Consider the following 20,545-nt stretch of genomic DNA (forward strand, 5'->3'; position numbering starts at 1 on the left):
TTCAGAAATCAGAACAAGACTCGCGTGAACTTGTTAATCAGATCTTCGATTGTCTCAAGAGCCGGGTCCTCTTTCTCTTTAAGAAGACGACCCTGGGAGTCAAATCGATCAGGCAGATCAACAGTCGAATCTGATTCTGATTCCGAAGGTTGGTGATGACTAGAGGGTTTTTGCTTTGAGTTATGGTGATGATATTCACGAGACTGAGGCGGGGCTATTGGTGGATACGGGACGGACGACGAGCGACGACGAGAATAATGAGGACGAGAACGTGACTGGATGGTCGAGTCACTGTCGTCGGAGTTATACCCGGCGTCTTCGTTGTCCTCTGCCTCCGGGGTCAGGTTGAACGACACTGACTTGGGGGGTGGGGGTTGACTGCCGGAGCGCGGAACGGTGGAAGGCTCGTTGTTTAGACCTAGATTCACGAGTTCAATGTAAGCAATTCATGCCAGGTGACCGAGTACGGTTCAGTGAACCCACCGGAGCGCGTGTGGTACTTATCAGTGGGAGTACTCACATTCTCGTCTGCTCGCCGGGGCCGTGGAGCATAGTGCTCTGGTCCTGTTCCAGCGGCACCATAGCTGTAAGGCTCGGCTGGAGGGGCGGCGCCTGGTGGGTGAGGGTAGTCTGCTGGGTTGTAGGGCTGAGAGGTGGCGTTCAAGTTTGTGGTCGAGTCAGGTGGGGGAGGGAAGTAATTGGCGTGGGGGTAGTAGTTCGGGTCCGGAGGTGGTGGGTGTGGAGCAGCATGGGGAGAGACGGGGTAAGGCTCAGGATCGTAGGATTCCTCGTACGGGTCACGGGGAGCACCATGGTCGTATCCTGGTTTGGGGTCAACTTTGGCTGGGCCAACAGGGGGAGGTATAGTGGCGAACTCACGGGTCCTTGATCGAGAACGCGAACGCTCACGCTCTTCCTTGCGATCCCGACTCTGCTTGTACTTGTGTGCCGCATATCCCAACCCAGTAGCACCAAGGACGCCCTCAGCGATGCTGCGGGAACGGCTGCGATGCTTCCTGCTGCGGCGGCGCTCCCGGTCTGAGCCAGAAGAGCTGCTGTAGCGAGGAGCGCGGCTGCGACTGCGGCTGCGGCTGTGACGTCGGCTGTGACCTCCGTCCGAGTAGTATGCACCGCTTTGAAGGGCGGGTGGCTGGCCGTAGTAGTGCTCAGCGGGGATGCTTCCTGCAACAGGATCGTTGCCGTACTCGATCAAACCAGTCGAGTCACGAGCGGGATCGGGGTACATCTCGGAGCCGCGGGCACGGCTACGAGATCTTGACCCGCGTGATTCGCGACTGACAGGCTCTTTGCCCTCTTTCTCGGCTTTGTTCTTCTCGTAAAGTCCAGCTATACCAGCGGAACCTAAGCCGGCAGCCAGGATAGGCAAGGCCTTGCGGAGGCGGCTCTGAGAGCGAGGATGCTCACCCTTGCGTGACTTGGAACGAGATCGAGCATGCTCAATCAACCCGGCAGCAGCAGCACCGGCCAGACCAGCACCGAGAATGTGCTGACGGCGCTTGGACTGACTGCGAGCATCATCGTTCTCCGGGCGAGCTGTGCTCAAGGTCCGGCCGCGAGAGCGGGAACGAGTCCGAGAGCGGCTCTTGCGTTCATCCTTGTTCTTGTTGTTACGCATAGCAGCGACGCCGGCAGCCACTGCAGCGGCGCCGAGGCCAAGCTCCAGAAGGGTCGTCGCACGGGAATGAGAGTGGGAGCGGCTGCGACTGCGACTGCGACTGCTGTGACGGCCACGGCTCCGGTGGCTGTGATGACTATGATGGTACGAACGATCATCGTCAAAGGAGCGTGCGCGATGACGGCTTCGGCTCTTACTGCGGTAGTAATCACGGATGTGACCTGCAGCATTGACAGCGACAGCACCTAGAGCACCAGCACCGGCGGTCTTTGCAGCACGTCCAAGGCCATGGCTCACCTCTTTACCTTCTCGCTTACTGCGGCTGCGCATCAGTTCAGCAGCACCAACAGCTACTAAAGCGCCTTCTGCGAGGTGACGCTTGTGGTGAGGGTGGTCGTCATCATAATCACGGGTGGTCTCTTTCCGGATATAGACCATACTGTCGTCACTGCTGTAGCCATCACGATCTCTATGATGACGGCTAGCCTGGGAGAGGGAATCACCCGGGCTCAATTCACGGCGCGAGCGGCGATCATCGTACTCGCGGACACGGCGGCGGCTGTGATAGTAGTAAGGGTCCTCGTCGGTTTCGGAGCGGCGGACAACATCGTACTCGGCTTCTCGGGCTGGTCTCATTATTACTGTCTTTTCTCGAATGTACCTTGGGGCCAGGTTCCACCCGGGATGCAAGTGGTCTGCGGATCTCGTGCGATGGTGATAGTTGTAGGGTTGTATGTACTCACGTTCGTAATAGTCCCGCTCGAATCGGCGCGGCTCGTAGTCGATCTCGCGCTCGTAGCGAGAAATAGTCAGGGGCTCCTCGCGCTCCGTCTTGCGACGTATGACGAGCTCGCGGTCGGCACCAAAGTCATCTCGGCTCATTGAGAACTCGCGGCGCTCCTCACGGTCCTCAGAGGGTACCACGTACCGCTTGATGGTGACCGGGCGGTCGTAGTCCTCGCGCTCTCTTTCTCTGTAGATGTACGACATGGTACGTGGTTAAGAGAGAGGAGGAAAGGTTGGAGGGGCAAGTATGAGGGGGGGCGAAAGCGGATGAAGAGAAATGAGGGGCGCAGGGCGACGCAGGGCGAGTGGGGTCAAGAGGCTGTGATCGACTAGTGCAGCAGCGGATCAGGCTGGGCTTCCGATTGGGAATATTCTTCTGGAATGAAATCGAAGAGCTCTCCCGATGTTTCAGGCCCAACCGCCGAGCCCGAGTTCGTTCTGCGGTGCCCGGGATCGGCAGGCAGCACAGATTTATTTACTTGGGCAGCAACGGTAAGGCTGAACGTGATAAAAGAAGAAGGTGGAAGTCGAGGGGAGATGAAGGAGATGAAAGAGATGAGTTGAGGAATAGTCCAAGAATGGAGAGCAAGAGTTGAGATGAGTTTGGGGAAGAAAACCTGAGGACGTGAAGTAGATAAGAAAAGAAAGCCACGTGAGGCTCTTCAAGTTGATTTCACCGACTTCTTCAAGGCCTTCAAGTGCCGTCGATGTATGACTTGACTGCTACTTTTTGCCCGGGCACTCGTGGCAAAAACACGGTGTGCCGTGGCTCAGACTTGTTTACTTCGACCTCTACAGTACTTCCCCCAACCTTGGATTCTTCCCGCGCGCATCCACGGAACTGCGGTGGGCCGCTGCCCAGTGTTTGCAACTACGCCCCGGGAGTCTAGAAACCGGGCGCTACAGGGAGCCTGAATGACACGATGAAATACAGCGAGGCTCTTCGCCCTGTGCCCTACCCCGATCACGCTGCGAGTCGTCTGCGAGTCAGCTCAGAACGTGGTTGACAGAATGCGAAACGCAAGGGAGCTTGTCCTGCATTGCATGAGATGCGCCCGTCCGTTCCCATATCTGAATTCTGCCTGATGGGTTAATGCGACGGCCTTTTTCAAGTGCCATTCATAATTCAGCATGGGCCAAGACGATCCCGACGAGCGGAGCCTCGAGTGACGTCAACGGCTTCACCTTGAGGCGGGGGTGATTCCAGCCCTGCTTCGACACTATGGACTAGAATATGGCCTCGAGTCTCTCACAGCTTGATGCAAACAATTTTTTATTCATGCTGGTGTGGAATGGGCCATTCCTGAGACAGCCGTTCTACTTTGTCGGGGCTACAAATGACGAGTGATGGAGGGGTCAGACGGACGCTACTATGCTGAAGGATGACGTATCCCCCCCTCTCCCGTGTCTACGGGATGTGTTGCAACTAGGTAAATGGGCCTGGACACTTGTCCTGTTCACCATTTTCCGCGGATCTTGCCAATAGCTTTTTTTCGAGATGCCTGTATTTCTTTGTCGTGTTCTCCGAATCCTCTCGAATGAACCCAGGCTCGCCATGGCACTGAAGCTATGGGCGCCCATCCAATATTCGACCCTCTTGCAATATCGTCTAGATGAGAACCATGCGCCTTGTAGCAAACAGCATGGATGTATAGGCTATAGGCTCATGATAGAAGTCGGCTTTACCGAGTCAATCGTTGTTCTCTACAATTCTTTCTTCGTAACAACATTCCTTTCTGAACCGAAACATTCTATCTTTGGTTTAGTCTTCGGTAACATCTTTTGCCAAAGACTGAAGTCATCGGCCGTTCTGTCACTTGACAAAATCATGATACGATTGAATGCCGTATCCCAAGACGTCATTTTAGGATTCTCAAAGCGAAGGCAGTGCATTTGATGGGGTATGGCTACAAGAAGTGCAGCGTCGAACGAATTTTGCGTAAGTAGCATCAAGTGTACCAAACACAAAAGAAATATGCTATTGTAGCTCAGCGAGAAGAAGATTGAGATGATCATTTCTGTTCCTTCCAGCTTAACATTTAGGTCACTTGACAAGATGGCGTGGGGGGAAGACCAACAATGTACGGACTGTGTCCCAGAGCCATCTTCGGCTTTATGTACCTGAGATCCCTAGGCGCGATTCGAACAGATCTTCAGCAGTCACCCACTACTACCCTCCCATAATCCTTTGATTTTAATCCTTTTCCCACAATCTGATGCCAAGGTTCTGTTCCAACTTGTTCTTTGACTGGATAATTCCACGCCCTTTTGTGCAGAGGCATGTGTGTTGTACCAACCAACCAATACTTGGGCACGCATGCATAATAGATGCGAGTCATGTCGTGTCAATTCTAAGCTTTATCATAACGACGGGAGGAAGATAAGGGGGAAGCGATGCCAGGCTATTCAAATAACTGGACTCATTTCTTTTCTCATATCCTTTCTATCTCTCTAACTCTCTGTCATAGGATAGCTCATATGTATCTCACCCTCTCCCATCATCTTGCAACCCCCTTACCGTTATATCGAGATATTTCAACGCAGCTCTTCCCATTGTCTCTGGTATCTTTACTGAATTGTATCTACACTTTAAACAGAACTAATTGAACAATGACTACCTCCGGCCTTATGTGTGCCAACTGGGGCCTCGAGCAAACTGCTTGCAAGAAGGAAGGTCGATCCACTTGCAGAAGTTGTTATCTCATTGCAGTCAATTCACTCACGGTCATTCTGATTCCCTACATATGGTAGTGTGTTTGACGGGCAATTTTACTCACAGTACTGCGGTACAACATGTCAGAAGTCCCACTGGCCTCAACATAGGTTTGAATGCGAATCGCCCGTTGGTCAAGGAACCTGGCAGCCAGCCTGGGTTCTCGAAGCTAGGACACCTGCGTTTATGAAAGATGGTATTGGAGAAACTTTTGGGGGAACAAAGTACCTCTGGGGTGACGTTCCTGCGTGAGACGTTCTCAAATTGGCTTCGAACGAAGGAGAAGCATTTTCAAAGATCTTGGTCTCTTATTTGCAGGTAGATTTGATGCATTTTGAGTCTTATAATTTGGTAGAAACTGAAAAGCATACCTTCACAAATAGCTTTCAGGGACCTTCGCAACGTTGTCAAGACAATTACCCAACTTCCGAAAACCTATGAAAACTCTCTAAAAGTCACAATGAATGACAGAGACTTTGATCGTGGCCCGTAATGTGTTTCTGCTTCTGATTGGACTGGTTGTCGAGAATCCCGACGAGGCGGTTCATTCCATCATTCACCTCTGGTACTCGGCTCTCGTGCGAGAATCCAATATCGACATTCTCCATACTCGAATTCGACCTCTAATTCAAGACATCTGTATGAAGATCAAGCACAAGCCATCGAAAATTCTCTTGGGTAAGAAATGAACATTCTGGAATTGCTCGCCCAGGCTTGTCCTTGAGCAATCATCGTGGAATCGCCTTGTAACCTTTTTTCGACAAGCCTGCTTGCTTGACATCTGAGCAGGCACCAAGAAAACACACAGCCAACACCCTAGCTCATTCAAGAAGAGATCGCCGTGACCGATACATGACATGTCTCCCGCCTTCCGAACGAATCGCGTTTCACAAGTTTCGCCAAAACGGGCTTTTGCTTCCCTTTGGATTCCCGCGTCATGATTTCACCGAGCCAAACCCGCCCGTTAACCGGATAATTAAAGGCTTGAAAGTATACTAACATCAATCAAGACATTTTTCTATACAGCTGATAGCCAATGAAGGGTAACGCGGATACTCTCAACGGATGGTCTTTAGAACAGGCTTCGAAACAAGCCAACGAAGCTGCTCCCGCTGATATTTACGGCAAACTTTTTTTTCTACGCGAAATACTCCGTTCTTTTCTTGACCGGGTGTCTAACTTCACAATCGCCTTGAGGCTTCTCCATCTTGACGCGTCTTGCCTCCCTGATCATCTCGACAATGATTCTTTCAGTCGCATGGATATAAGCGACCAACGCCTGATCAATCCCTCCCCTACTTGTATACCAATCACCTGTTCAATATTGAGGATACCAGGTCCAAGACTCTTCTCTAGATCGAGACACTGACTGCACTCTGTAGGTGTAAAACATTTCGGATTCGAGCTGCCTGGGGATTCACCGCACACTACATCTCATGACTCCCTTACTTCAGACGCCGGTCGAAAACCCACATGCGACCATCATTACTCTTTTCATGAACGCTGTGGAAGGAACCATGACCAACAAAGATAGAATTTGGGGCCTCACTACAAACAGCCGAGAAACAAGGAGACTTCTAGAGTATCTGCCTCCAAAGAGAGCGACTTCCAGATTTGATCCCACAATCATCAAATTTAGAGTCGGTCGAGAACGTGTCGAAACGTACGACCACATTGTTGACAGGTAAATATAACATCGTTGCATTATTTGAGAAGACATTATGTTAATGGGTATAGTAGAGATTTTTGAAAGATCATGAATTCCGCGAGGCAGGTGAGGCCTCCGGCGAGATGATGAAAGAACCCCATACTATCATCGAGGAATGGCCCTCCAGGTTGAAACTCCGACCCGATCAGTCAGGAGCTCAAGATGAGTTCGATCGGAGGTTGAGGGAAGGTGTTTCAGGGAAAGAGCGATACGTGGAGTGGAAGAGATTTCACCATGGCATGTTTTGAAGTTGTAGCATAGCCGATAACCTATGAGGCCCCAACCGGAATTGTGTTGCCGTAGTCGTCTATGTTAGGGAACAGACTTCGATATTGAGTGAAAAGAAATGAATGGCGAAAGTATTTTCGAGCTAAGCTAGCTACTACATTACGGTGTGAGCCTGTAGCTTCGGCGAGTGAAGTCACTAAGAATAGAGGCCCAATAGCGACTTAAGGAGAAATAATAAGAAAGACCTAAAAGCCAACAATAAATGCCGCTTGAGAACTTGGGTGCTCAGTGGCACGCATGGAAAGTTGCATGTACGAATCAATGCCGAGGCGAAGCCACAGTCTTTCTTATGCGCCCCGCTACTTCCAGTTGACTTGAGCCCCAAAGAAGGCTGGCATGTCTCGACAAGAGGGAATCTTGTTGCAATTATGAAGAACATTGAAACATTCATTTTATTTTCTCTTCGATTTTTGGCTTCTCATCTGTTTCTCCTACTGCTCACTCTCGTGACCTCTCTCCACACATATTGCTCTGCTGTTTCGAATCGAAGATTACATTCAAATTTTTTAATCGTGAAAATACGTCTATAATAGCGTAATAGCATATCCTAAGCAAAAGGCCACAAATTAGCGCCCCCACCGCGTCGAAAGACTCAGTGCTTGGCTTTGAAAGCATTCGGCTCCGGCAGCGCAGTCGGAGTATCATCACGCTTGACCGTGCGAGACAAGATGATCGAATGAAGCCGAAGCTCCAACACGAGGAGTAAATGGTTCAAAGTCCCAAAGATAGCCCAAAGTGCGCAAAATGGAAGAAGCTGAATAAGACACAGTCTTTCCGTTCGAATCCTTACCCTTCTGCTCGACCAAACCCTTGCCAACCCAAGGCGAGATCAGAAGAGTGGGGATACGGCCACCGAGACGGTCAAAGGAGAAAGTGTAGTTCGGACCGTTGGGCGCAGTCTCGGTGTATGTGAGGTCATCGGGCCGAACGGCCAGCGGGGGAGGGACGTGGTCGTGGAGACCACCCGTCTCGTCGAAGGTGAGGATGAAGAGGGTTTCATCCCATTGGGGCGAGGCACAGAGGGCATCGTAGACGTCTTTGACAAATTTCTCGCCGTCGGAGATCAGGCCTGTTTGGTACATTGAGTTTGTGCCGACTCTGAAGAATGATCTTGAGCCGATCTTTAACTCAAATCAGAGTGGGCGGTTTTCGCTCGTGCAAATCCACCGCCAGTCCAGTGGCAGGCAAGTTCGATCATGCCCAGGGCTCTAATTTTTGACAAGGCTTGCCAAGATCAAGGTCGTTTCGGCGGATGGACGAGCATGCCCTATGTGATGGCTTTCATGCCGATCAACCATCTAGCCTCGCCTGCACGATTGTGGGATGAATCTAAGTCAACTAGCACGGGTAACTAGAGTAGAATGTTGCTTCTCAAATATTGACACTTGTGCTTTGTCTATCATATTTGATTGGACCAGTAAACCCTAGTGACCAATTCAATATGCGGAAATATTCTAGACATCTATAATTACTGTCTCGTAGTCAACATCAGCTGAATGCGACCGGTCAAATTACTTTCACGTACAAAAGCAGAAACGTCTGCTCTCCTGGGGGTCATTTCCATGCAATTATCATAAGCGCAATGCACGATCCTCTATACATGAACAAGTCAGTTTGGCCGAGTGGTTAAGGCGATGCACTAGAATTATCTACTGAACTGATCACAGTTCGGCAATGCATTGGGTTCGCCCGCACATGTTCGAATCATGTAGCTGACGTTTCTTTTTTTTTTTTGCTTTTTCCCGTTCCCGATTGATCCCCAACTCAACTTTCTCCCATGCGCCGGGCGCTTACCATTCCCTTTCAGTTTCTTTTCTTTTTCAAATACAAATGCCAATCAAATCCCCGAAGAGACCTATGCTAACGTCAATCGCCAGTCCTTAGTGCAACGTGACTGCATGTTTCGCCCGTTAAACTTTAGCCATCGACATATATTTGAACGCGGGTAATGCTGCACTTATTTTTAATACTGCGTCTCACGCGTTGATTTGGACTAGATACATTTCATTCATCATGATCTCATTAAATATAACATCCCGAACCATAGAATCTCCCGCACATGAATTTTCGCCCTTACAGAATTGTAAGCCCGAAAATCTAGGAAACCCGAAAAGCTACACACATGCTATAATCCCCTTGCTAGACGACTAGTCAAACCCGAACTGCCCTAGTGAAGAGCCTAGGGTATCCCAAGGAACAGATGTCGGCCCGATCCAATTCTGTGGTTGTAGCGATACCCCAAAACTAGACTGCATACTTGGATCACTCGATGGCGATGCGATAGTCGGAACTGGGGACTGAGCTTGCGGGTGTGAGAGGACAAAGCTTTCATGCATGGTGACCGAAGAAAGATTTGGGCGAAGAGTGGTGAGCATAGGATTTTGAATTTGGGTCTGAGTCGGGGGTTGGGAGTGTTGGAGTTTGGTTTGAGGTTGAGTGTGATAATAGTTTGAAGCCACCTCTCTGTCAAAATTGGTCAGTTCGATTCCCATAACGCATCATAAGGGTTCAAAGAACGTACATAATTTGTCGAATGATGGGAACGGCCTTGCTGCAGAATATACTTCGTACTGAGAGCGAAGCAAACAAGTCTAGAGCTTTGTTTAACATGTCCTTGATCTCGTCGAACTCGGCCTGGTTCTCAGGATTCATGAGTCCAACGGCGAGGACAACAGCCGCATGAAAGGCGTGGAAGCTACCTAGGCCACTAGTATACCATTTATATGGCGTGAACTGGGCGGATCCCAAGAGTGCTCGGAAGATTGAGAGAGACGCCTTTGCGGATGCCATGCACTTGGCTCTTGCAGCGTAGGTCTCCGTCGTGACTTCGCCTTGGAGAAACCGGCATAGACTGGGCCTAAGGAGGAGAAGAAAGAGTTGGTTGATCTGGCTATAGAGGATGTTGAGATTGGCCTGGTGCTGCACCGGGAGAGGGTTCTGTGCAGCGTCGAGCTGATAGCGCGAGTCGCACATTTCTCGAATTGAGACAATTTCAGCTTCGAGCTGGGAGACGGAGAAGCGGGATTGAGGGTACGTGAATATCGTTTCGCAAATTTTGTTGGAAACTTTATAGAGGCGGAAAGTGAGGAGGAGATAGGTCATTTGTGTTGGCCGGCTAGCTGATGGTGAGGATGAAGGGCCGGATGTTAGGGATATTGTTGGGCCAGTGAGGAGGTCGATGTCGTCGACATCGGCTGGCATTCTCACGTCTTGCATGATAAACTGTTGATCTAAACTTCCGAATGATGTGTTCTGAATTGTGTAGAGCATCATCAGACCCGCCCAAACTCGACGCCGTTCTTCTCGTTCAATGGGTCCTAGAATGAACCTCTCTGGGTCGATATGGCAGCCCATGGATATGGCGACATGCCGAGTAAACCCAAGTAATGTCCAAAAAGGTAGCCCACGATGAAGGCGTGCATAACCGATGAGGACCAATGCTTGTAGGGAGTTGATTGAGTGCCGAGTCATCACGCTGTCGGCAGCTAAACATTGAAGGGCAGCAGATCGGTAGCGTGCCGACAACACCTTGATATTCCGACTTACGGTCCGTTCCCGACCTAGATCGGACAACAGTGGGTCGTCATCATCAAGTGCACTGACCGAGATAGCTAACATTGCAAAGAGTAAGGCGAGCCAAGATGTTGATACACTGCCAGGGTCGTGACAAAACTGTTGATACTCGGCCTCAAACGTCAAGTCATGAAGGATGTGAAAGACCTGGAGGATGTTTAGCCTTGATCTGTAACCAACATACACTTCTCAACTTACGGGCGAAAAAACTCGAAAATATACTTCCTTCAATGTATCACAGTATCGACCGGGCGGCAAAATAGCCAAAAGGTCCGCGCGTGAGATGTTGCCATTTCGAGCGAACGGGATTTGCAGATCGTCGTCGTCTGCGATGTCCGAGTCAGGGCTCCGCAAGCACTCCGCAGCGGGGCATTTAGCCACCACAGATTCCCACTGCGAAGCAAGAGGCACATAACGCACATGGCCTGAAGGTGAGGTGTGGAGAGTCCCCACGTTGCCCGACATCGGACTTCCCCAAGTGTCGAGCCCCGCACCAAGATCAGAATCCGTAAAGCTACCAGAGACACTTGGAGGACCCAGTGGAGAGCCTGCTACGGGCGTTCCAGCCTGCGAGTGGACCTGTTTCTGGAGCATGCTTTCAAGATTGCGAATGCGTGCTAGCAGTTCATTTTGCACGTTGGGATCTGCGGGTGATGTCTGTTCGGATGATAGTCGAGGCTGGCCGAGGTAGATGCAGTCCTCAGCCCCCAGTCCTCGTCGTACACATGTCTGGCATGGACGACCATCACGCGAGCAACGGATCTTTCGTGTTCGACATGCCTGACAACTAATGGGCAGGCGTTTCCCAGATAACCGGGAGGCAGAAGCCATGGGCGGCGCCACCGGGATGCACAGAGATCACGTCCACTTGATGCTTAGACTTCCCTTGTAGCAACCTGAACCCAACAAACATGTAGGCGCCAGCAAATGACCCCGACGCAAAATTGGGACTCGATAACGAGGCTTGTGATCAGCGGATACCTTCAAGTTAAGGACCCATCAAGGTTCTGGGACAATGGACAGAATCCACCTTGACAGGGCGGGGGGGAAAACCAGAGTCTTTAAAGTTATAAGTGAGCAGTGTGCGTCATGGCCAACTAATCTAGGAACGAATGGCTCGAATGGAAAAACTTCGGAAAGAGGCAACGGTCCAGCCCAGTGGGATCACCACGCTGAAGCACCATTCGCCCCTTTCTTTGCCTATAGCATGAAATTCCAAAATAGACTAGCAGGTATTCGCAACTAGCGCGGAGTGGCCGAAGAAGTGGAGCCACCAAGGCCTTCTAGAAAACATCGGAGGATCCGCCAGGCTTGCCCCTACAGGCTACCGGGTCCATGGGGATCTAAGTTTTTCAGGGCATCCATCACCTTCCGATGAAACATGTCCTCCGTGCAACTGCGACGGGCCCGATATCGCTAGAATGATCAATATATATTAAAGAAAACAAGAAAAAAAAATACTGGTTTGATTGAATCGACAATCGATGCCAGAGGGTGTTGGCACGAACGATGAACCGCAGGTACTTTTGATATTCTTGCGACTTCGACTATAGGAAGGTGCAACGGGGCGCTGAAAAGACACGCATCAAGGGACCCTGTACACAGAAGCCAATTGTCAAGCTCGAAAGGAAACAAGAATGCCGGCAATCGGATGGTGGATGCCTGATGACACGGATTTGTGTCAGCGCACATCGCCACAGAGGGCCCAAGCGATCGTGCTGATCGCACGCTAAAAGGGAGATGCCACACCTCAGCCACACTTGAAAAAAAAAAAAGAGCATGCATCCCGGCAAGAAAATTCTGATTTCACGTTCATCTTCAATCTAACATAAGTACCCCGGACACGTCAGAACCCAGCCCTAGAGTCAGTCCCAGGTTGCCACAACAGTTTTCCTAGTAGGGCTGATCCGCCCTGAGCCGGTTCCACACGATCATCTGAAGGTTCAATCGATGGATCACCCACTAGCTTGTACACCAAACCCATGCAAATAAGAGCACGAACACAAATGACACAGCCAGATGGAAATACAAATTCCAAATGCAGATCATGCAAGGGGCACCACAATTCAACACATGGAGCATCATGTCCAACATGATGCGCACTATCGGCTCTTACCAAGGCCTCGGGGCCCAGGGCTCGGGCCTCGTGTTCCTGAACCCCGGAGAAATCGGAGTGCTCTCTAAACACATAGCCGGTCGGGATGAGGTCAGACCGAAACCGATTGAACAGCCTGCATGTTCCAGATCATCGTTGGACGAGCATTGTATGGCTCTGTGGCCGGGATTGACCCTCTCGGATATGAACATGGAGCGATGATCATCGGTGACAGGGATCATCGCACATGGCGATAGAGTTTTTCGGATCGGCTGGATACCCTCTCGGATAGGGAGGTTCTAGTTATTTCTTTCTTTCCTTTTTTCTCTTTTTGAAAATCTTGGAACCCGTCTTGGTTGTTGCAGGTTTTAGGGATGGCCCCGAAAGCGGAGTGTATAGAGGCCAAGGGACAGATCCGAATGGATAGTCTGTGGTAGAGCTGAAACAAGGACACCCTGGGAGACCGACTATATACCTCCCTAAGTAGGTAACCCGACTAATAGCTTTCTACAGATGTGGCTGACAAAAAAGGCATAATTCACTTATGCAGCCGACATCAGGTGGCATTCTAAAATCCCAGGGACCTTCCTGGTTGGGAAAGGTGGGCGACTTCAGGCTACGAATTCTTATCTGGCAATCTTCACGAGTCTTCATCAAGTTTCGAATCAAAATAATTGCATCACAAACAGGTACGAACGGACAAAGGCTTCAACCACCGGACTCGAGAACCTGAATTTCAAGGCCCCTTCGGCACCGCCGATTCGAGGTGATCCGCCTCGCCAACGATGACACTTCCCTTGGTGTTCTCGTCCGCCAGAACGACACGGTCGCCGAAAGATGCAGCGACTTCCTCGAGGGTCTTTTGTTTGGTTTCTCTGTCATGATGTTAGCATCATGTGACTGCCAATCGGTGGACTCACTCACGGGAAATAGAAGTAAGCGATGACGAGAAAGAAGAATGAGCAGGCCACAAAGACATAATAGTAATTCTGTTTGATGTTGGCAAAAGCACTAGGCCCAGCCTCGGTGACTGTTGAAATCTGTCAGCGGTGGGACTCATGACAGACTCTGTCCTACTTACGGGCAACGTTGACGATGAAATGAGAGGCAGCGGCGAGACCCATCACCTTGCTGCGTAGAGCGAACAGGCAAGACCTCGGCACCGTATAGCCATGTTGTACTGTTCAGCATGCCGTCTGGAGAAAGTCATGTTAGCCGACGATCGAGATTACATTTCGATAGAGAACTCACAGTAGCAGACGACGAAGAGATAGATTCCCAGAATGGCGAATCCCTTGCCGACATGATTCTCTGTATTCTGGAATTCCATCTGCATAATGGCGGCATAGATCTCAATGAGGACGATACCGCCCAGACCGGCGAGGATCATACTGTATCGGTCAGAGACGGACTTGATCTCATTTGGTGCATCAGTTTCACTTACTTTCGGCGACCCCACGAATCGGTCAGATACTTCGTAGTGACAGCGTTAGACAGGAATGCAATGGTGCCGTACACAGCAGCCAGAGCCAAGATCATATGCGCGTCAATTCCAAGCGACTTGTATAGAATAGCTGCGAGATGATGAGCAAGCATAGAAGAATCAAGTATGCGCAGACGTAGAACCCACTTTGATAATATTGGATGACATTGACACCGGTAAGACTCGTCATAGTCTGCACCGCGATAGACCTAAAATCGAATCAGCGTCAAGCCTCGTGATCCCAGTAAAAGTAAAATAAAGAAAGGAACACTCACACCAAAACCCGATGTCTAAACAACTTGAAAATTTCCCTAAAAGACGTGATCTCCCTCTCCATCTCATACTCAATCTGCACCTGCATAAGCTGAAATTCTTCTTGCACCTCATGTGCCTCGAATCCGCGCCGGATCCTCCTAAACTCGCTCCTCGCCAGCTCAATCTTACCACTTCGAATCAACTGACGCGGAGAGTTAGGCATGAACGTCGCCAACCCGATAAACATGATAATTCCCCAAGGAATCTGTATACCGAGCGGTAGACGCCACTGAACGGGACCGTAGGGCGCATAGCTACATGCGAATCCAACCCAGTTGGATGCCATCGTGCCGAAGGAGATACCGCAACCTGAGATACCACCGATCAGGCCGCGGTAGCGAGGATCGGAGATCTCACTGAGGTAGATTGGGACTGTGGCGACGAGGCCTCTAGATGAGATTTTTAGCAATCTTTGTTCCAGCTGGATGATAGATGATCATTGGGGTTGTGATGACACGTACCCGACGGCGTAGCCGGCTAGGACTCGGCCTGCTAGGAACATGCCGATATTGACAGAGGCGGTTTGGATGACTGTGCCAATAGTCACAATAATACACATCAGTTGCATGAAGCGGATACGGCCTAGTCTGTCGCCAATGAATGTTTGTGTTAACGCTCCGACTGCTTCGCCAGCGATGTAGACTGCAACTACCTGAAATACCTGTTATTTCACGGCTATCCTGGGCTCACGGTGGAAAATGGATTTGACATACAGCGCCGGTGAGACCCTTAGAGGGGCTATCCATGTACTTGATCCAACTTTCATGGGCGATAGCTGTATGGTGATCAGTCTATATTTTAGGCTTATTGTTTGATATAGGTTACTCACTAGTCGTAGCGATGCCGGTATCGAAACCCTGATTCAATTAGCCATGCCATCCATCAAAGCTCGGGTGTCGATCCCCGGTCCAAGTGAGCAGAATGACATACAAACAAGAATGTGCCGATGGCGGCGAAGAAAGCGATTCCCAAGGAATACCAGATCGCCATGGTGAAATACGAGAGCTAGATACCGCCCAGATATCGCAATTCAAGGTAGATCAGAATGAGATAGCGAAAAGAGCAGATCTTGAGCAGGGCATCTGATTTATCTACACGGTCAATGTCCGAGGGCGCGAGGGGTCGTGACACTGCATCAAGAATAGCGGCCCAGCCATCAAAAGTCGGAGGTGAGCCGAGTTGGCAATGATTTTCTGGGCATGCGGGGGAAGACCGGGGCAAATGGGACCGACAAATACGAGATTTGGGGCTTCCAGCACCTTTCCAGGATCCTGTCACATCCATTTTCCCCGGCTTGGCCACTATCGCGTGAATCATTTAACGTTCCTGCACTGGCTGGGCGTGGGGGGGGGTTTGCGGGGGTCTGCACCGCGGAATGTGCATTCCATGATTCGGACGAGTCATGCCTAGAACCATCTGCATGATTGATGACGGCAGAGAGGATGCGTTGAGTTCGTCAAGGTCGGAGATCTTGCTTAATTTACTTGGCCATACTTTTGTGGTTGTGGATATAGGTTTACTTTGGTGTTTGCGTTACCCTCGACGTGAACATTGATCCCGAGTACCAGATTGGGGGGATCAAGTAACTTGACAAGCAGACGCACTCCGGCATAGAATCCAGTTTCTTGCTTTTTCTCATGAGCATTGACCATGCCTCATTTAGAAATAGATTGATACTGTAGTCGTATGCCCAGGCCGGCCAATGACCACTGGCTGCTTACACGAGCAAGTCACCGCTGATATTGGACTTCAAGATCTTTTGCATAGTGAATCATCAGGGCCGATGGGAATCAAGTTCGAGCTTCCGGAACGAGACACCTTGACAATGGGGATGCGGAGTAAATCGGGCACGCTCCGAGTCGTTGGAGATGACCTCTCAGTCTAGGGACACGAGGTTTGCTGCCAAGACCACGAAGCTAGAGGCGTCGGTTCCATCAGGGCTGGGTACTAGCAACCGGCAAAAAGCTACGATCCAGGGAAAAAAAAACTCATAAAATGGTAGTCATTGAGTGTTTTGAAGGTATGAATTCCTATCTCATTTTTCCATTGCCACCGTCATATGACCTCCACAAAGGCAGCGAAGCGTCTTGTGCAATGCAGGAAACCCAGAAGCCGAACAAGGAAATCGAACGCTTAGAAGACAAGAGCGGCACCCTTGGTCTTCTTGTCACCACTGTAGAAAGAAGAAGGTTAGTATCAGCCGCACAAAACGGAGGATATCTCATGACGTACCCCAACTCGAAGTGCTTGCAGCGCTTCAGGGCGAGCTGCTTCTTGGCCTTGCAGGCAGTGCACTCGAGACGCAGGACAACCTTCTTGGTGGTCTTGGCCTTCTTGTGGAAGACGGGCTTGGTCTGACCACCGTAACCACTCTGCTTCCGGTCGTAACGACGCTTACCCTGGGCGAAAAGGGAGGCCTAGAGGAGGAATATCAGCACTTGCGAGTCTGCTGGTGTTCATCGAAAGGTCTTACCTTGCCAGCCTTGTACTGGGTGACCTTGTGCTGGGTGTGCTTGTGGCACTCCTTGGACTTGCAGTAAGTCCGGCGGGTCTTGGGAATGTTGACCTAAACGCGGGAAATCGGTAAGCTTCTGTTGTGCATGCAGTGATCAAATATGCAAGTTGTGTGTCTGAAGTCCGAAACTCAGGTTCCTCGCCGTCACGTCGCTCGCAGGTAATATCCGTATCGAAAATTCATTGTGCGCAGGCAGCGCCGTATGGACACGAAATTCAGGTTCTCGAACGTTCTGCCCTCTTTTGTGTCCTGGGGTTCTCGATTGCACACACAGCGCGCACCTCGGGTTGCCGTTCGGTCAGGTTGGCGCTTCGTTATAGCTGGCTTTCAAGTCGTCGAATCTTGGATCAAGTACCGCCAGAAGTATCAAGCTGATTGCTGCCGTTCGTGGTATTCGCGACGTTCCGTTGGTCTTCCTTGACAGTATCGAGTTCGGCCACGCACACACACACACACACACACATCAAATTGCTCGCACAATACCTCCATCGACGGGACGAGATTCGAGGGACCGGGACTTCAGGACACATGATTTGGAGCATAGAGAGCAAAAAGCCTTACCATTTTGACTGACTTGCCGGGTAGCGGGTGGTGGTCGTTGAGTTGTCGCTTGTCGGAGAAGTCTCAAGCGGATGGTTGGGTTGTGGGATTTCGTTCGCTTAGGCCCTATTCGGGTGTGCACTAAACCATTTTGGGGGTTGACCACCAATAAGTCGATGAGTCATCATGTGCACGGACGGTATTTCCCGATCAGGCTGCTCTGTCCATTGATGTTCAATTCTAGTTGCTCATGGCTATGGATGTCCTTGACCGATCATGACCTTTTCGCCTGTTCCATACCATGCTACTCCTTTGTTAAGTTCCAGCCCTTGTTCTTGCCCAACAGTCCACTCGCCTCGTGAGGGGTTTCCGAATCGTTTCCAGTCATTTGATCGCAATTCCTGGTTGATGTCCTCGAGTCTTTCAACAAGCTTGACTACCTTCCCTTCAAGCGCAGCTAGCTCTTCTTCGTGTGTAGATACAACAGGAACGACAAATCGTGCAATCGTAATGTGCGCCGAGGGCACACAATATCGGGCCCCGATCTGGCAACCAGATTGGGTGACCCGGTCGTAGAGGTCTCTGCGAAGGTGGTGATAAGAATAGCTCCGATTTTCAGCCTCATTCGTCTTCTCTGTACCTTCGAAGACAGGAAGGAAGCTCAAAGCCAGGGCAGAGGCATCATAGCTGACGACTGGGCGTCCAAGTCGAGCACGATGTGTTAGGGTGTAGTTCACCAATTCCTGTAGCGGCGCATTGGCTTGGAGAAACGCGGTGACCTCATCGACATCTCGCTTTTCTTTCCCGGATACTATTTCAAGGGTTGTCATGTGCAGATTTTCTGGAGGCATAAACCAGAGACCTGTCATTGAATCAGTATAGAAACCTCCCCAAAGAATAAAAATAACTCACAAGTGCCCGCTACCGATGCAATTTCTCGCTGAATATCTGAGACAAGTTCTCGTATATGACGAGGTGGCCGCGTCCAGAAGCCAAGGTTGTGTCTGGGATCGACGTAGTCGACCAGACCCTTTTCAGCCTTAAGCACGTTGTGCAGGATCTCATCAAATTGCCATTCTCGAAAGGCAGGATTCAGGAGACGTTCCTTGAACTGTGCATTACGGTTCGTTCGATGCTTTTCATAAACACATTGGATTTCTATCTGTTCACACCGTCAATCTTGTTGGTCAATCAGTGGCTCAAACACGGCTTACCGGGTCGTTCTTGCATGCCGTGATTAGCTGCTGGAAGGGATTTGCTGGTAATTCTTGCGCAGCTTTGATGGTCATTATTGATTTTATTTTCTCTGAGAGTCAATTGGGTACAAAATCAGTGAGGTGGTGTTGTCTGAGGAGTTGCAAGTTATGAATGCGTTGAATAGGCCCGGGCGTAGCGAATGTCATTCGTGGCGCTAGCTGGTGGATATATATAGCCTTGGATTCTTACCATCAAGTTACGGGCCATATCAGACAGCACAAATAGCACTCAAATTTCCAAAAGGGTAAACAAAAAAATACTAATAGCTCAACACTAGTCATTCATTGAACTCTCGAGAAGCCTACTCGTTGGTTGTTGTGAGGCTTCAATCCGCCAATTAGAGTGCGAGGAAGTAATATCTCTCATGAGAAGCGATAAGTGTATATCGGAAATCCGATCTCTGGAGTGAAGTAAAAAATGGGGGACTTGTTTCCTTAAAACTTTGACTACAAACTGTTCCACGTAAACAGGCAAGAAGAAAAGGAGAACCCTCGAGCTTCGCCCTCAGTATCAATCAGGCAATAAGGCCACGGGCCCCACCAAAACCCCGCCAACGCGGCTCTCTTTGCTCCAAGACCCTCATTGAACTCCAAGCTCCCTCTCACCCGTGACCCAGACAAGCCTTTCTCTCTCTATCCCAAACCATTACCGAGAGCGAAAGTGTGAAAGCAAAATGTTGATCAAGTACGTTGCCGACCCAACCCTTCCCACCTCCAGTTGCATCATCGAGGACCTCCGACGTGGAACACAAAACACCCCGCTTACACAGGACCCATCGCAGAGTCCGCACCCTTACCGGAAAGGAGATCGAGCTTGATATTGAGCCTGACTACAAGGTGAGAAGTACCGACTACTTTGCGGCATGAACGCGCCAGGGACCGTCAAATTCCGAATGCTGGACACCTCCGCACCTGGCAGCAGCTAATACAACGCGATCATGTCAGGTCTCTCGGATAAAGGAGCGCGTTGAAGAAAAAGAGGGCATCCCCCGGTTCAGCAGCGTCTGATCTACGGCGGAAAGCAGATGTATATCACCTCGAACTGAATTACTTGCTTCAACTCTCGTGCTGACCTATGTGTCTTAGGGCGGATGACAAGACGGCATCGGAATACAACCTCGAGGGTGGAGCTACGCTGCACCTTGTCCTCGCTCTGCGTGGTGGCTGCAATGCGTAATCAGTTTTGCCGTTTAGAGACCACCTTCTTTTACAGCAAGAGCAATATGACGTTACATTGATGGTTACCGGCGCATATCTTTGCATTTGAGATATGGGGAGATGGAAATGGGCGCATGAGCGTGGTCACATGAGTTACGGAGCTGAAATGTAAAGGTGTGCATTCCAAGCTTGGGCTCATGGGTCGTCGACAAGATCTAGTCTGCTCATTGTTATGTGGAACAGCTAGATCTGGCTTACAGTCTTCATCTTGCTCACTTCTATTTCCCCGCACATCACACCCAATCTACGAGCTCAAGACCCTATAATACCGACACAAAAGACGCCCACGAGTCTTTTGTCTAGTGAGAAAACCGGTGAAGAATATCAATTGAACTATTTCTCAAGTATGTCCAGCATAACACGAAACCATGACTTCAGACCTAAAGTCGAATCCCAACATGAACGCCAGAATGCAAGCC

The 20,545-nt window shown here is 50.2% G+C and overlaps 10 protein-coding genes across 10 annotated transcripts; 4 read left to right on the top strand and 6 right to left on the bottom strand.

Moving 5' to 3' along the window:
• Positions 1 to 8: 8 nt before the first annotated feature.
• Positions 9 to 2,626, bottom strand: N7477_004881 (DUF3824 domain-containing protein; the record flags this gene model as incomplete). Its single annotated transcript, XM_056966544.1, has 2 exons — positions 9 to 418; positions 484 to 2,626. The coding sequence occupies 2 exons, from the start codon at positions 2,624 to 2,626 to the stop codon at positions 9 to 11; spliced, it is 2,553 nt and encodes an 850-aa protein (XP_056823325.1).
• Positions 2,627 to 5,032: 2,406 nt separating this feature from the next.
• N7477_004882 (zinc finger MYND domain-containing protein) lies at positions 5,033 to 5,387 on the top strand (the record flags this gene model as incomplete). Its single annotated transcript, XM_056966545.1, has 2 exons — positions 5,033 to 5,146; positions 5,202 to 5,387. 2 exons carry the CDS (start codon positions 5,033 to 5,035, stop codon positions 5,385 to 5,387), a joined length of 300 nt encoding a protein of 99 aa, XP_056823326.1.
• A 212-nt stretch (positions 5,388 to 5,599) lies between these two features.
• N7477_004883 (uncharacterized protein) lies at positions 5,600 to 6,504 on the top strand (the record flags this gene model as incomplete). The annotated part of the gene is made up of 3 exons (XM_056966546.1): positions 5,600 to 5,813; positions 5,944 to 6,125; positions 6,169 to 6,504. 3 exons carry the CDS (start codon positions 5,600 to 5,602, stop codon positions 6,502 to 6,504), a joined length of 732 nt encoding a protein of 243 aa, XP_056823327.1.
• Positions 6,505 to 6,571: 67 nt separating this feature from the next.
• Positions 6,572 to 7,091, top strand: N7477_004884 (uncharacterized protein; the record flags this gene model as incomplete). The annotated part of the gene is made up of 2 exons (XM_056966547.1): positions 6,572 to 6,819; positions 6,878 to 7,091. 2 exons carry the CDS (start codon positions 6,572 to 6,574, stop codon positions 7,089 to 7,091), a joined length of 462 nt encoding a protein of 153 aa, XP_056823328.1.
• Positions 7,092 to 7,775: 684 nt separating this feature from the next.
• N7477_004885 (uncharacterized protein) lies at positions 7,776 to 8,213 on the bottom strand (the record flags this gene model as incomplete). The annotated part of the gene is made up of 1 exon (XM_056966548.1): positions 7,776 to 8,213. The coding sequence occupies one exon, from the start codon at positions 8,211 to 8,213 to the stop codon at positions 7,776 to 7,778; it is 438 nt and encodes a 145-aa protein (XP_056823329.1).
• A 1,065-nt stretch (positions 8,214 to 9,278) lies between these two features.
• On the bottom strand, positions 9,279 to 11,535 carry N7477_004886 (Zn(II)2Cys6 transcription factor; the record flags this gene model as incomplete). Its single annotated transcript, XM_056966549.1, has 3 exons — positions 9,279 to 9,594; positions 9,653 to 10,851; positions 10,903 to 11,535. 3 exons carry the CDS (start codon positions 11,533 to 11,535, stop codon positions 9,279 to 9,281), a joined length of 2,148 nt encoding a protein of 715 aa, XP_056823330.1.
• A 1,252-nt stretch (positions 11,536 to 12,787) lies between these two features.
• N7477_004887 (uncharacterized protein) lies at positions 12,788 to 13,021 on the top strand (the record flags this gene model as incomplete). The annotated part of the gene is made up of 1 exon (XM_056966550.1): positions 12,788 to 13,021. The coding sequence occupies one exon, from the start codon at positions 12,788 to 12,790 to the stop codon at positions 13,019 to 13,021; it is 234 nt and encodes a 77-aa protein (XP_056823331.1).
• A 514-nt stretch (positions 13,022 to 13,535) lies between these two features.
• On the bottom strand, positions 13,536 to 15,587 carry hxt8 (uncharacterized protein; the record flags this gene model as incomplete). Its single annotated transcript, XM_056966551.1, has 11 exons — positions 13,536 to 13,674; positions 13,724 to 13,829; positions 13,881 to 13,979; positions 14,051 to 14,190; positions 14,244 to 14,373; positions 14,430 to 14,491; positions 14,558 to 14,986; positions 15,059 to 15,249; positions 15,311 to 15,372; positions 15,427 to 15,454; positions 15,528 to 15,587. 11 exons carry the CDS (start codon positions 15,585 to 15,587, stop codon positions 13,536 to 13,538), a joined length of 1,446 nt encoding a protein of 481 aa, XP_056823332.1.
• Positions 15,588 to 16,730: 1,143 nt separating this feature from the next.
• N7477_004889 (60S ribosomal protein eL42) lies at positions 16,731 to 17,676 on the bottom strand (the record flags this gene model as incomplete). Its single annotated transcript, XM_056966552.1, has 4 exons — positions 16,731 to 16,770; positions 16,830 to 17,014; positions 17,071 to 17,163; positions 17,674 to 17,676. 4 exons carry the CDS (start codon positions 17,674 to 17,676, stop codon positions 16,731 to 16,733), a joined length of 321 nt encoding a protein of 106 aa, XP_056823333.1.
• Positions 17,677 to 17,906: 230 nt separating this feature from the next.
• On the bottom strand, positions 17,907 to 18,941 carry N7477_004890 (uncharacterized protein; the record flags this gene model as incomplete). The annotated part of the gene is made up of 3 exons (XM_056966553.1): positions 17,907 to 18,514; positions 18,565 to 18,814; positions 18,867 to 18,941. The coding sequence occupies 3 exons, from the start codon at positions 18,939 to 18,941 to the stop codon at positions 17,907 to 17,909; spliced, it is 933 nt and encodes a 310-aa protein (XP_056823334.1).
• Between the last annotated feature and the right edge of the window lie 1,604 nt (positions 18,942 to 20,545).

The sequence above is a fragment of the Penicillium maclennaniae genome (genome assembly GCF_028827695.1).
Source record: "Penicillium maclennaniae strain IBT 15551 chromosome Unknown utg000004l:1.0-3007600.0:1.0-3009580.0, whole genome shotgun sequence".
Lineage (NCBI taxonomy): Eukaryota > Fungi > Ascomycota > Eurotiomycetes > Eurotiales > Aspergillaceae > Penicillium > Penicillium maclennaniae.